The 13321-nt window shown below is 40.3% G+C and overlaps 2 protein-coding genes across 3 annotated transcripts in view; one reads left to right on the top strand and one right to left on the bottom strand.

The window, feature by feature from the left end:
- Nucleotides 1-6618, top strand: part of DFFB (DNA fragmentation factor subunit beta) — a 6891-nt gene extending 273 nt beyond the window's left edge. The window contains exons 2-7 of one of the 2 annotated variants that reach the window (XM_034753400.1): nt 591-717; nt 1551-1739; nt 2508-2587; nt 2788-2958; nt 4375-4475; nt 5051-6618. In XM_034753400.1, coding sequence (XP_034609291.1) covers nt 591-717; nt 1551-1739; nt 2508-2587; nt 2788-2958; nt 4375-4475; nt 5051-5270 — 888 coding nt within the window. In that variant the 3' untranslated portion in view covers nt 5271-6618. The remainder of the gene's footprint in view (nt 1-590; nt 718-1550; nt 1740-2507; nt 2588-2787; nt 2959-4374; nt 4476-5050) is intronic. The other variant, XM_034753401.1, reaches the window with a different exon arrangement.
- Nucleotides 6619-6916: 298 nt separating this feature from the next.
- Nucleotides 6917-13321, bottom strand: part of C19H1orf174 (chromosome 19 C1orf174 homolog) — a 12386-nt gene continuing 5981 nt past the window's right edge. Inside the window, exons 2-4 of the mRNA XM_034753402.1 lie at nt 12646-12759; nt 9868-10377; nt 6917-8900 (exon numbers count right to left, since the gene is read on the bottom strand). Of these exons, the coding sequence (XP_034609293.1) occupies nt 8796-8900; nt 9868-10377; nt 12646-12759 (729 nt within the window). The 3' untranslated portion in view covers nt 6917-8795. The remainder of the gene's footprint in view (nt 8901-9867; nt 10378-12645; nt 12760-13321) is intronic.

The following is a 13321-nucleotide window of genomic DNA, read 5'->3' as shown; positions in this document are numbered from 1 at the left end:
GCCTGCCGGAGCTGCTGCGCAAGGGGGGCAAGCTGCTGCAGGTGCTGCCTGTGCCCGGCTGCAGCCCCCCCCCCCCCCGGGGCCTGACGGGGGAGATGGGGTGACCTCGGCCTGGCACAGCCCCTTCCCTGCGGCCCACGCCCTGGGGCGGGGCCTCCCCCGAGAGCCCCCCCCCGCAGGACATTGGCGGGGGGGGGGGGGCGGCCGCTTGGTGTATCTCGGGGTGTTTGTGGCGCCCCCGACAGGCAGTAGCGTGGGGGAGGGCAAGGGGCGCGAACCCGCTCGGAGCAGGAGCAGGGGTTGTCCAGCAGCACTGAGACGAGCTCCCCGGAGAGCCCCACACACTCCGCTTTGGGGGAGCGGAAGCTCATGGTGCCAATGCGCCTTCCCCCCGTCTCGGGGTCCAGAGACTCTAGCTCTGTAACCACAAAGGCACCTGGAGGCGCTAGTGGAATCTGTATTTTTCCATTTTCAGTTCCTTTATTTCTTTTAACCGATTTCACTTTTCAAGTTGTCTTTGTGTCCATTTCCAAACTAACTGTATTAAAGTGCAGATTGTGCCTGTGTGTGTCTTTTCTTTTTGTGAATAGCTTTCTGTTCCTGACTGCCGGCTCTGTTTGTATGAGGATGGGACCGAACTGACTGAAGGTTACTTCCACAGTATTCCAGATAATACGGACCTTGTACTACTAGCCCCAGGGGAGACCTGGCAGGGTTGTAAGTGGGAAAAATTTATCAGTTTATCTTGCAACTTAAACAGTTTCACATTTCAAAACCCCAAATGGGAAGGAGTCAGAATTTGGGATTTTATCTCCATCTTTTCAACTGTGGCTCAGTATGACCTTGTAAAGGCCTCCTTGTGCCGCAGTTTACCAGTATGTAAAAGGAGTATGATACCATACTAAAACTTCATTACAGCATTCTACTGTTCCTTTACTAGTCTGAACTACTAAAGCTAATCTACAGCTTTCATCTTTAAATACACGTGGATGCCTTATCACTGGGTTTTTGTTGACACCCTTATTTTAAAAATGTGTGCAATGGGCCACCCAATTATTAGTGATGTTACTATATTACTAAGGTAGTACTGTAAAAAGTAAACTGGAAGAAATTTCCCTCATTTTTCAGAGTTGATCAATTGGGTGGAGAAAAGCTTGGTGGGTTTTTGAACAGGTGCAGAATAAAAGTAAAGATGCCTTTACTCACTCAGAGTGGAATCTTACTCCCCAAGTAGTCATGTTGAAGTCAGTGGGGCTACTCAGAGGAAGGTGCTATTCAACATGAATAAGGTGCAGGGAATTTGGCCTGAAGGAAACCCTTTGCTCCCAGATTTCCTATGAAACACTAGAAAGTCAATACTGCAGTTTGGGATTTACCTTTCATTAAGATATAAATATTGAAAAATAGCATAATACTCTTAAAATGTTCTTTATACAGTCCCAGACAAACTTTTTATGGAACACATCAAAATCCTAGCTGAAAGCACACAGTTCAGACTACATAAGTTTGCCTAGCACTAGTTTAATTTTTTTCTTCATTTAAAACTACAGTTGTCAGTGACATAGATCACTTCCTAAATACATTTTACACCCAAAAAGATGACATTGTTGAGGCTGCACAAAAGCTGCTATCAGATGAGCAGGCTCCCAAGAGACAGAAGCTTCTAGTGGATCTCATTCAAAACCTAAGTGAAAACATTTTGGCAGAAAGCAGAGAGGAAGACAGAAAGTGGTTTGAAGGTAAGTTCTGTATCAGTATAACAGTTAAACCTCTCAGCAGTGTGATAGATGAGATAGTTTAAAATCGTTTCCATCTTTAATTTCTGTGATTTGATCACAACACATGGTCTATGTCCTCAACTCCTCTATGCTTTATCAACTCTTAATTCTAAAATGACCCAAGTGAAGAGAATCCTGCCATTTTCCTGGGAACACTATTGCACAGTTAAGTAGATCTGTCAGATATTCCTCTTACTTTCCTCCCATTTCTTCTACACGTACAGTCTCTGGGCAACTCTTTAGTGTCTAGATATTTTTGATTTATATTCCTCTTTCTGTTTAGATATCTATTCCCTTTAGATGTCACTTATTAAAAGAGCCAAATAGCTATAAATTAACTATCTCCTTTTAAGCCCATCCATCTGGTACCCTAATCATTGTGGTGTTCCTTTCTGAACACCTTTCAGTTTGTCATCTTTCTGATACAGGAGTGCCTGGAACGAAACACAGTATTCCAGGTATGGGCCATCAAGGAGTACCATTAAGAGCAATGATTGGTATATGATTTATTAAGTGCAAACAACATGCTGAGCCCTATGTAAAGCCAAAATAGTAAGGCATTCTTGGTGTCCAGAGTGCTTACACTCCGAACAGGGAAGCAAAGCAAATAAACAGCCATACTCACTTCATTTCATAAAGAAAAGGAGCCAGAGGTCCAGCCAAGTAAAATAACAGCTTGAGAGTTTTTGTACAAGCAGCAAGTCATAAAATATTTTTTATTTCTTTTAGGTATAGAGTCTCGCTTTAAGAATAAATCAAGTTATATGAGATACAGTTGTGAAAGCAGAATACGAAGTTATATGAAAGAGGTAAAAATTGCTGTTTTGAATGTAGCTTGGTCTCAAGCTGTTATTAAAAATAAATCTTTACATTAGGCCTGAACAGCTGATTTTTTTTCCCCATAAACAGCCATGGAAGTTTTAAATTTAAATCTATTGAATTTATTAAATAGATTCAGGGTGCAATAGGCACGGTCTGAGCTGACATAGTGCTTTCTATTTTCTTAAAGGTTAGCAGTTCTACTTCAGCTGTTCATCCAGCAGCACAAGCAGAATATAAAAGAATAACTGACTTTATGTTGGATAAACTGAAGTCTGTTAAATATAATGGCTGTTACTTTGACAGAAGAGAGGAGGAGGCGGTCCGCCTCTGCACTACTGAGGGATGGTTCTCCTGTCAAGTAAGAAACTATTTCTAAGATCAAGAAGTGTGTGTACGTATATTTTATGTGCTATGCTCATGAAAATAAATTGTAATGGGAGTTATGCATTTAAAGGAAGAATAAGCCTCTGGGCACTACAAACTATTAAACTGAAGAGAAACAACTTACCTACCTACGGTGACTGAAGGACGCTGCCAGCATAATTTGTTTTCAGATAAAATACTTCGGTGTTTTTACTAATTTAAACAAGACTTAAAACCAACAACTGTTTTTTTGGTTTTGGTCTGATATTTTAAACATTGTAGCACTGAGAGTGAAACTGACTAATTACTTTGAGCATCCAACTTTTGAGAAGCATAAATTGTGGCAAATTACCTCTTTTAATAATCAAGGGTGTGGGTAACCACTAACTTATTTACAACATTTTTAAGTTGACAGTGTCCCTTTGCTGATTGTCATACTGCTGAACAAATTCAAGCCTTACTAGGGGAGGCAAGACTTTCCAAGATTCTGTATTTTATTTAAGTAAAATGTCTGATTTAGGCTGACATTTCATTTAGGCTTTCAGCAGGACATGGTGTCAACTGTTGTGTAAACAATCACGCAGCTTTAAAAGAGGACTTGTTTCTTGCCCTTCATAAGCTAAAAATTGGATTTCACATCTACTGCCCTGAACTACTGCTCTACAAATTGTTGTAAAACAGCAGCGGTATCAGGGACCTCAGCACTGGCTTTCCAATCATTGTTAAAAGTTCCACCATGCTAAGACCTGCCCCCTATTCACCTCTTACATAGGCACACATTTCACAGTCATTCCTTAGCCAGAGTTCTTGGCTGCAGCAAGTGCTGGCATGCTCTACAGCAGTGGTGGACAACCTGTGGCCCATCAGGGTAATCTACTGGCAGGCTGCAAGACCGCCTTTACATTGACCACCCTTAGGCATGGCCGCCTGCAGCTCCCAGTGGTCGCGGTTCACTGTTCCCAGCCAATGGGAGCTGCGGGAAGTGGCGCGGGCCGTAGGGACATGCTGGCTGCCGCTTCCTACAGCTCCTATGGGCCGGGAACGGCAAACTGTAGCTACTGGGAGCTGCGGGCGGGCGGCCGTGCCTAAGGATGGTCAACGTAAACACTGTCTCGCAGTTTACCCTGCAGATTACCCTGATGGGCTGCAGGTTCCCCACCTCTGCTCTACAGTGATGGAATTTGAGGAAAGAGATAACTACTTAGATACCCAATTAAATACAAGCACAAGTTAGCTTACTGATATTGACTGCTTATCTGTGCAGGGAAGAACTATTAAAATTTGATCCTGTATTTCCAAAGGGAGGCTTTGTCAGTGGATGGCCTTGATTCTTCCCATATTTTTTCCTATGCAACAAGTTGAATACATTTTGCTGTGTGGATACCATCCCACTGCCTTTATCTTTTTACAGGGTCCTTTTGACAGGGATTACTGTCTGTGTAAACATTCCATCAATCCCTACAGTAACAGAGAGAGCAGAATCCTCTTCAGTACGTGGAATCTCGATCATATGTACGTATAAAACATTAAACCAAACATACCTGTTACACACTGTCTACCTTCAGTGTCAAACAAGTTACCACCCAGCTAGTTTTCATCTTACAGGGAAGTCTGATAGTTAGTCTGTTGGTCTGCTCATTTTATCCTAAGTCCACTGAGATGGAAGATACTCAGATATTGCAGCGATGGGTGGCAGGATAGAGCTCTACAATAGATACTACATTCTAGTACATTCATCATTAGCTGCTCTTCCCTTTCCCCTAACTTCTCTTTGTATTACAAACATCCCGCACTAGGCTCCTCAGGTGACCGTTCTCTTTCATTTCTGCCCCTGCCCAAAGCTGTTTCAGGTGTTATGCACTTAGAAATTACATAGGATTCTAGGGTCCACGTTATTCATGCTAAGCTCCTTTCTTTAGAATTTAAAAACCACCATCACACACATCCTAGTATCAATGCAGAAAAATCTTACACATGACTGAAACGTTAACTCCCATCACTCCTTTAGGGAATACATACATGGTTCATAAAAAAGAAAGTTTGTTACTGTCAATAATGGGAAATGCTTCCTTCATTTTATATTGCAGAATAGAGAAGAAACGTACTATTGTCCCGACACTGGCAGAAGCTGTTAAAGAACAAGATGGAAGGGAAGTGGCCTGGGAATACTTCTATCAGTTGCTGTTTACTCTGGAAAATTTAAAACTAGTGCATATTGCTTGCCATAAGAAAACCAGCCATAATCTTACCTGTGACAAAACTAAAATATACAGAAAAAGAAAGCGTATGCGGAAGGTCTCAAAGTGATGAAGGTGGCTCTTTGCAGTAGTTTTCTAAACTATTTGAAAGGACACCATTTTTAATATTTCTGAAATTCTTAGTGAAAGATCATGGATTGATCTCTTTTTGCTAAATTCCCTAATATAGATGGGTCTGCAATCAAGCCTAGTTCAAACACTTGTCATTCCACCTTTCACTTGGTTCGTGAGGCCCCAGCTCATTATCCAAGCAACCTGCATAGTTTATAGAATGTGAAATGTAGTTTATATAACAGACCTTTTATACCAAGTGTCCTGGCCCTTTAGCCATAGGTACAACCTAGGCAGTTTAAGTCTCTCCCAAACCCAATGATATTGGCTTTTTTGTCTCACATGAAGCCAGACAAGGGTGCTGCCTGGAAATAAAGTTCAGTCTCTATAACTGAGTTAATCCTGGCCAGTTTTGTAGGCGTGCCAAAAATGGGAAAAGTTGTACTAACGTGGACACCACTAAATGACTCTGAGGGAGATTTTCAAAGGGTGCCTAAGGAAGTTAGCAGCAGAGATCCCCTTAAAATTCATTGAGGGCTGTACTTAAACATTTAGACATTTTAGAAAATTTCCCCCTCAACTGACCACAAACTGCCAGATGGATAAAGACTTAACATGTTCAGAACTAGATCTGATTGAGAGATGAAAGGCTTAGTATCCCATTACCAATCCAGGCTTTGATCTCTTTCTTACATTAGAAATGCAGGTCCAAGAAGCAAGCTCCAGCAACGTTGAGCTATTTCTGCAAATCATTAATTTCCAAGCGCTCTGGAACAACAATGCACTTAGCTATTGCTTTCAACATTAAGTCTGTAAGGTAGTTAAGTTGTTTTACAGAGCTTACAGCTGGGCAAACAATCCCTGTGCCTTAGATTTACCAAAGGCCACCACACACTCAGTGGCAGAGCTACTCCCAGTCCTGTGTCCCAGGGATCTCTGCTCTAATCTACTAATGACTCCCATTTTTAACCTTTACTGTTATTTTATGTACATATTTTCTAAAGAAACTTTATCAGGGGTGCTAGATTCTGTCTTTTTTTTTTTTATTGATGTTCCCCTTTTATTTTTTTAAATACCATCTTTCAACTTCCTTGGCTGCTTGACTTTTCTTGCAGTGTTGTACAGTTCTACCTATGAAGGATATTACAGGAAAAGGTATTGTATGTTCAATATCTTTGATAATTGTCTGTTCAGCTGTGTTCCCCTCTACCTCTTAATTATGTAGTAAAATGTGAATGATTTTTTTTTAAAAAGGCCATCTAAAATCAACTGAATTCTCAGGAACTATGTAAATGTAAAACTTCAATATATTTTTATATATTTGTTTAATAAAGATCTTTCAGGCATCCTTTTCCTCGTACATAAGTATAAAGGAGAAATAAGGTGTGTACAAGCAACTAGTGCAAAATCAAATGAACTAATACCCACTTCTGATAGTGAAGTATAAATTGATCAGGCTAGAATAGTGTCTTTGTGGCACAGAGTTGTGTTTTTACATTTGGTGAAACACTGGTCACAACATGCGTATCTCCTCTTCTCTCTGGAGAGGTCTCTTTTTTCCATGTACTTGCTTCTCTCTCTCTTCCACCACAACCACTGCTCCAAGTAGCATTAGGTTATTAGTACAAAAATACCATCTTATTGTTCAAAGTGGGGAAGTTTTACTATATACAAAAAAAAGTGAGTAAAACTCAGAAAATAAGCATTCAGCATTGCTGCTATACAATGAGCAGGTGCATTTTTAAAGCAGGGCTATGGCAGTCCCAATAGTTACCTGTCCCCGTTAATTTTTAAACATATACTACTTTATACAATCAAAACAATTGAACAGTACTCTGTAACTGTTTTAATACCTGTAAATAAATCTACACACACTCCAGGATGACATTTTTGGAGATGTCATAACAAATGAAGATCCTGTTCTTGCCCTGCTGACAAATGTAATGTGGTCTATAAAGCACGTTCCCTAAATAATTTAACATCACCCTTCAAGATGCTATTAAAAATAAATGTTATTCCACCCGAATAGACACTTATGAGGGACATTGGTTCACAAATAAATCCCCAAAAGCCTGAAGGATAAAGGTATAGGGATTACAGCAAGATTTAGTTGTTAAAAATCATAATCACACTATTTAAAAAAGTTGAATGCCTTTATATTACTGCATTAGAAAAGAGGAAAAGCAGTAAGACATTGCTGGCAGCAATAGCATATCAGATGAAGTGAAAATAAGAGAATGAACATACCCTATACAATTCATTCAGCTTTTATGTGGCTGCTTAATAGGCAATAGCTGTAGAAATGAATATTTATATAAGCCATCTGCTGATAGGTTTCCTACTTTTCTAGAAATACGGAGAGCAAGTACTTAAAGTTTCAAAAATATAGATCTGGAAGCTTATTGCCTAATAACCACTTCCAATGAAGTGTTACCAACGTTAGATTAACTAATAATTTTCATAAAGTCATTTGAAGCTACCACCTGGGAAAATCAGGCAGACTGACCTTATTCCATACTTCCAACACCATTCATCTAGTAATAAATTGCTGAAGAAAGCTCAGAGATTAGTTTTTACTCCTTCTTGAGCATCAACAGAATTATTTACTGAGCTCCCATCAGTGTAAACCAACTGAAGAAAACAGTAAGGTTACATGGGTATAAGTGAGGGCAATATTTATCCTACAGTAGCTTTACTGCTGGTAATATATGAGAAAGAAAGAAAACCGAGCTTATATCTCAGATGGCAGGTGGAGGTTGTTGAACAGGCAGAGAGTAAAGCTCCCATACTTGTTCGTAAAATAAGCACAGCTGGTCATCTAGAGACAAAACATAGAACCCACACTGACATTTGTACAGGGCCAGTTTTCCCAACAGAACCGCAATTTAAAGGTTTGTGAGTAGAATTGATTAGTTTCAGAAGTGAACAAATGGTGTAACACTAAACATAAGAAATACATGATGGACTCCCTCTTAGGTATTGGGTACTAGCAGCTTACTTACTAGGCACCTATGAAGAACACCATACAATAATAACACAAGTGTGTTAGTCACATTTTGCTTTTAAGATTTTTCTGCTTTTTAAGAAAATAACTGTTAGCCCCACGATGACTTGTGTTGTATGCACTCAAATTTACATAATGCTCGTTAGCTGTTCCTCTTCACAACAAAGAGATAAAGTAAAATTGCTTCGTTTATTAAAGCAACCAGTCCTTTAATTCTATTAAATTGTTTAATTCTGTTAAATCAGTAGCTGTGGCTTCTAAATCCTGCTGACTTCACACTTCCACATTCACTAGTAAAGGCACTCTCTCTCTTCCACACTCAGCTTTGGGTTTTGTCTAGGATTCCTATAGAAATAGACAGTTTCTCTCTAAGAAAGGCACTTGTAGAAAGATGTCATGCCAGTGACATGTGATGGGTAGGATAGCTAATTATAATAGGATCACTAATTATTTTAACAGACTTATAGAAAAATAGACAATTTAACAACTTAAAAAAGTTATCTTTTTTGCATTCTGTGCTTAAAGTGCATCATCGTCGTCATCATCTTCCTTTGCAATGAAGTGCAGCTTTCTAAGTTCCCGCCTGCTCATTGTGGTGCACGCGACTGCAGCTGCTGGGAGGTCCTTTAAGAAAGAGAATTTATTAACAAAAGCCAGCTGCTGTAGCAACCAAACAGCCCTTCCATACAGACATTTCACATTACTATATACAGGTTCCACAACTGGTATATGCTAGACATTAACATATCCCTACTACAGCTGACTGTGTTCACATAGATCTTAAGTAAAAGCAGAAGCAGTCTGAGGTGAGCCTACTCAAACTACTCATGTGAGCTCATGCTAAGAGCAAAAAAATATCTGCCTTAGCGTGTGGTGCTTGCTTTCTTTTTTAATAGTTGGGGGGGGGAAATTATTGGACTAAGTGCTCTACAAACAAATCCACACATTACCCCGTATGATGGTTAAGTATTATTCCTCATTAAACAGCTGGGGGAAAAAGATTATGTCTTGTCCAAAATTACAATGCGTCAGTGGTGGATCTGGGAAAAGATCTCAGAATCCTGTCCCATACTCAATCCATTAGTAGAGCTGGTGGGAAATTTCTGTTCTGTGGGAAAATTCTCAAAAATCCTGATTCAGAAACATTATTTTGCAAGGGAAAAATGTTTAGTTTTGGTTGTTACATTAGAATATGAAAGATGATCTTATTTATTATATTATTAAAATATAATAAGTCAAAAAATTGACATTATTGAAATGAAACATTTTACCTTATCAAAACAAAATGATAAAGCTGAAAAAACATTTAGACATTTTCCTTTCAAAATCAAAGTTCCTGCGAAATGTTTCAATTTAGATGAAACTCTTTTTTTTTTAAACAGCAAACTGTTCAGCTGAAAGATTTTCAGCCAGATGTATCCAATAGCTCAGGATGTTTCTCTAATAGATTGTCAATACTGGTCAAATTTGCTTCAAGTTTTGGCACCACTCTAACATTCTTTGGACATATAGACTAAAAGCTAGAAAGGAGTTCATAAGAGCAAAATTAAAACAACAACAAAAACACACTTCAAAGTTTTATTCTTCTAACCTGCATGAACTCCATATTTCCAAAGAATCGGTCCACTGGCATTGGCTGGTTACTGTCCTCATCTAAGAAAGCACTATTATCCAATTGTATTGGTTTCTTCTGGAGATCCACAGGCTCCAGCCCAGACTCATCTGAAAACGCAGTTCCACAGCTGCTCTCCTCTTCCACATTTGGGATATGGTTTTGCAGGAAAGTTTCATCTTCCTCTTTCTTTGGTGGGCAGCTATTTCCCTTCAGTGCAGATGGTTTTATGGAAACATCATCATTATTCCCCTGTATCTCTTCATTAATCTTTGGAGCATTTCTGCTTTTACTCTGTAAAGGCTTCATATTGGGGTCAACTGAATCTCCCAAATGTTGATCCTCATCAGACGTTTCCGTTGGTTCTTTCAGAAGAGGAACACTTCCATTTCCAGATACAAGTTCTTGTAACTCCAGTTTCACTAGACTGTTTTTTTCACATTTTAGCCTCTTTGAAGGGCGTCTGTCAGTTGCTTTGTGTGAAGAAGCCTATCACAAAGAAAGAAGATGTAAGGTCTACTTCAAACAAACTTCACTAGACAACATTGGTGACAGGCTGGATATGAAGCTGAACGGCTTAATGAAGTGAGCACTGGGTGTTTTTTAGGGGGCTGCAGTTTGACCCAAAGCTACATGCCTAAGGAAAGTTGATTTTATGATAAACAGTGGGTTTAAAATTTGACTCAATTACATTTCACAAAATTACAAACAAACAATTACCATTTGGAATCCTCTTCCCATGGAAAGCACAGAACTAATGTAGCATGTAGATAATCACCCATCATATTTTTCACAATATTCTTCTTGATAGTTACCATAACAAAATTAACTTTATACACTTTAAATTATGAGATCGCTATTATATAGGAATTCACAAGACATACATACACACATGGTTTACCACAGTGCACTTTATGCTGTGAACAACAAATCTGGAAAACTGACTCCACAGTGTATAAACTTGTTCCCTTGACTGTGTTTTTTGCATGGCCATATAATCAAATAATGTAAATATAGTGAATTTGAAAAAAAAAATTCTTTAACAAATTCTCAAGCTAAATCTATCACACTGGTAGCTCATTTTGTAGCTGTTTATAATTAGATGCAAAAAAACCCCCTTCCTTGCAGTGTTTAAACAGATTTTAAACCTCAGAAGAATTGTGGTTCCCACAGCAGCCATAAGTAGGCCACATTGCACATATATTAACATTAAAACCCTATACAGACCCTATACAGAAAGTAAGTGATAATGATTGCTGGGGAGGACACATTTCCTAGTAATTAGTGACTTGCTGAAGGAATGGAGTCATTAACCTCACCAAGCTTATGCTCCCTATACTTCTGTTAGTCTCAAAGGTGCCACAGGACCCTCTGTTGCTATTAACCTCACCAGTCATTAATCGATCAGAAAATGCCTTAACTATTCATTATTGCCATTATTAACCATGAAACTATAAGTTTAAGGAAAAATAAGTTACCACTTTATAAACTGCAAGATAAAACTGCATATTATTATATATATATATATTTTTTTTTTAAATATACAGAACAGGTTAAATGCCAGTACAGTAGCCAACAGGAAGGCAGAATTTCACTTCCAGTGTGTTCCACTATAGTATGCTGTTGTTCCTTAGAACCATTTCCAAGGTTTTAAGATACAAAACTTGGACAATTCAACCTTAGTATAGACATAATATGCAAAAAACTTGTTTTTAGAGTGAAAAGAAAAAGGTGCCAGTGCATTTATTTGCATGTATGCACTGCTGGTTGCATGTTTAGAAAAAACATACACCACGGCCACCCTGATATCCTGAAATAACAACCTGAGGAATCAGAATTACTTATTTCTGATCTGGAGTACCTCAAATTACTGATACATCCACAATAACAAGCAGAAATGAATGTTCCATATGTCAATATATTAAATGTTCATCGCTATATTTATTTATATAGCTAATAAAGGCATGTACGTTATGCATGTTTATTTCCATCTCCCTTGCTCTCGGGATAATCGTGTACATTAACTAAAGTTTAGCTGTAGCCATGTCAGTCCCAGGATGTTGAAGAGACAAGGTGGGTAAGGTAATATCTTTTATGGGACCAATTTCTGTTGAATGGTCCCTTACCATTTAGCTGTGACACTCTAGAGCAGGAATCGGCAACTTTTGGCACACGGCCTGCCAGGGAAAGCCACTGACAGGCCGGGCCAGTTTGTTTACCTGCCATGTCCACAGCTTTTGCTGATCGCAGCTCCCACTGGCCGCGGTTCGCTGTCCAAGGCCAATGGGGGCTGCGGGAAGGGCGGCCAGCACATCCCTTGGCCCATGCCGCTTCCTGCAGCCCACATTGGCTTGGGACAGTGAACGGCAGTCAGTGGGAGCTGCGATCGGCCAAACCTGCGAATGTGGCAGGTAAACAAACCGGCTCGGCCTGCCAGGGGCTTACCCTGGCGGGCCGTGGGCCAAAGGTTGCTGATCCCTGCTCTAGAGTACCTTTCCCAGACCTGAAGAAGAGCTGTGTGTGGCTCAAAAGCTAGTCCCTCTCACTAACAGAAGTTGGTCCAATAAAAGATATTATTACAGAGACAAAGGGAGTGAAGGAACTAAAAACATATTTTGCACAACATATTATTTTCATGGCCTTAATAAAAGTCAAAACATCCCCTATATCATATTCCAAAACAGCTCATTGCAAAATGAATTTACGTAACATTTTAAAAACATTTCAGAAAGAGTGAAAGTCACAGGTTTTTCCTACCAGACACACTGTTTTAGTAGATTTGCAAAGATCAACCTCTTGATGAGATGAAGACTGGGTTGCTGCGTTGTTTCCAGCCTTCTGGCGTGCTGAAGATGGCACTCCATCTGCAAGCTAAACCAGATGCAATTTTACAATGCAGAAAGGATGTGGGGGGTCTTGTTAAATCTTTAGCGGTAGAAGCATCCATCCGAGCAACAAGGACTCTCCTAAAGTATCACGGTGTGCACCCAAACGATCGTGACACAGATCCCACAGGAATGCAGGGCAGATCGCTTAGGCAGAATCCGCTCTCCATTACGTTAGGCAGGAGGTTCGACTCCTTAGCACCTGGGAGAAGTTCGCACCCGAACTCGAAAGTGGTTAGGATTAGCATGAGAGATCGGGACAGGAACAAGGCGGCTTCTGCGGTGAGGGAGGCAGAGGGGCCACAAAACCGCAGCGCCACAGACCAGCTTTAATCTCTGCCCAGCATCCCCAGCAGCCGCTCCCATCAGGGGAGGATGTGGGGATGCTCTGGGGAGCAGTCTAGGGGCCACTGTGGGGGGATGCTGGTTGGAGGACAGTCTGTGGGGGTACTCTGTGGGGGCTCTGTGGGGGGTTGCTGGTTGGGGGGGCAGTCTGGGGGAGCGCTGGTTGGGGGGCAGTCTGTGGGGATAAAGGGTGCCAGGGGGGG

Source organism: Trachemys scripta, chromosome 19 (genome assembly GCF_013100865.1).
Source record: "Trachemys scripta elegans isolate TJP31775 chromosome 19, CAS_Tse_1.0, whole genome shotgun sequence".
Lineage (NCBI taxonomy): Eukaryota > Metazoa > Chordata > Testudines > Emydidae > Trachemys > Trachemys scripta.
Note: the sequence above shows the minus strand (reverse complement) of the source record. Positions and strands in the feature narration are given on the sequence as shown.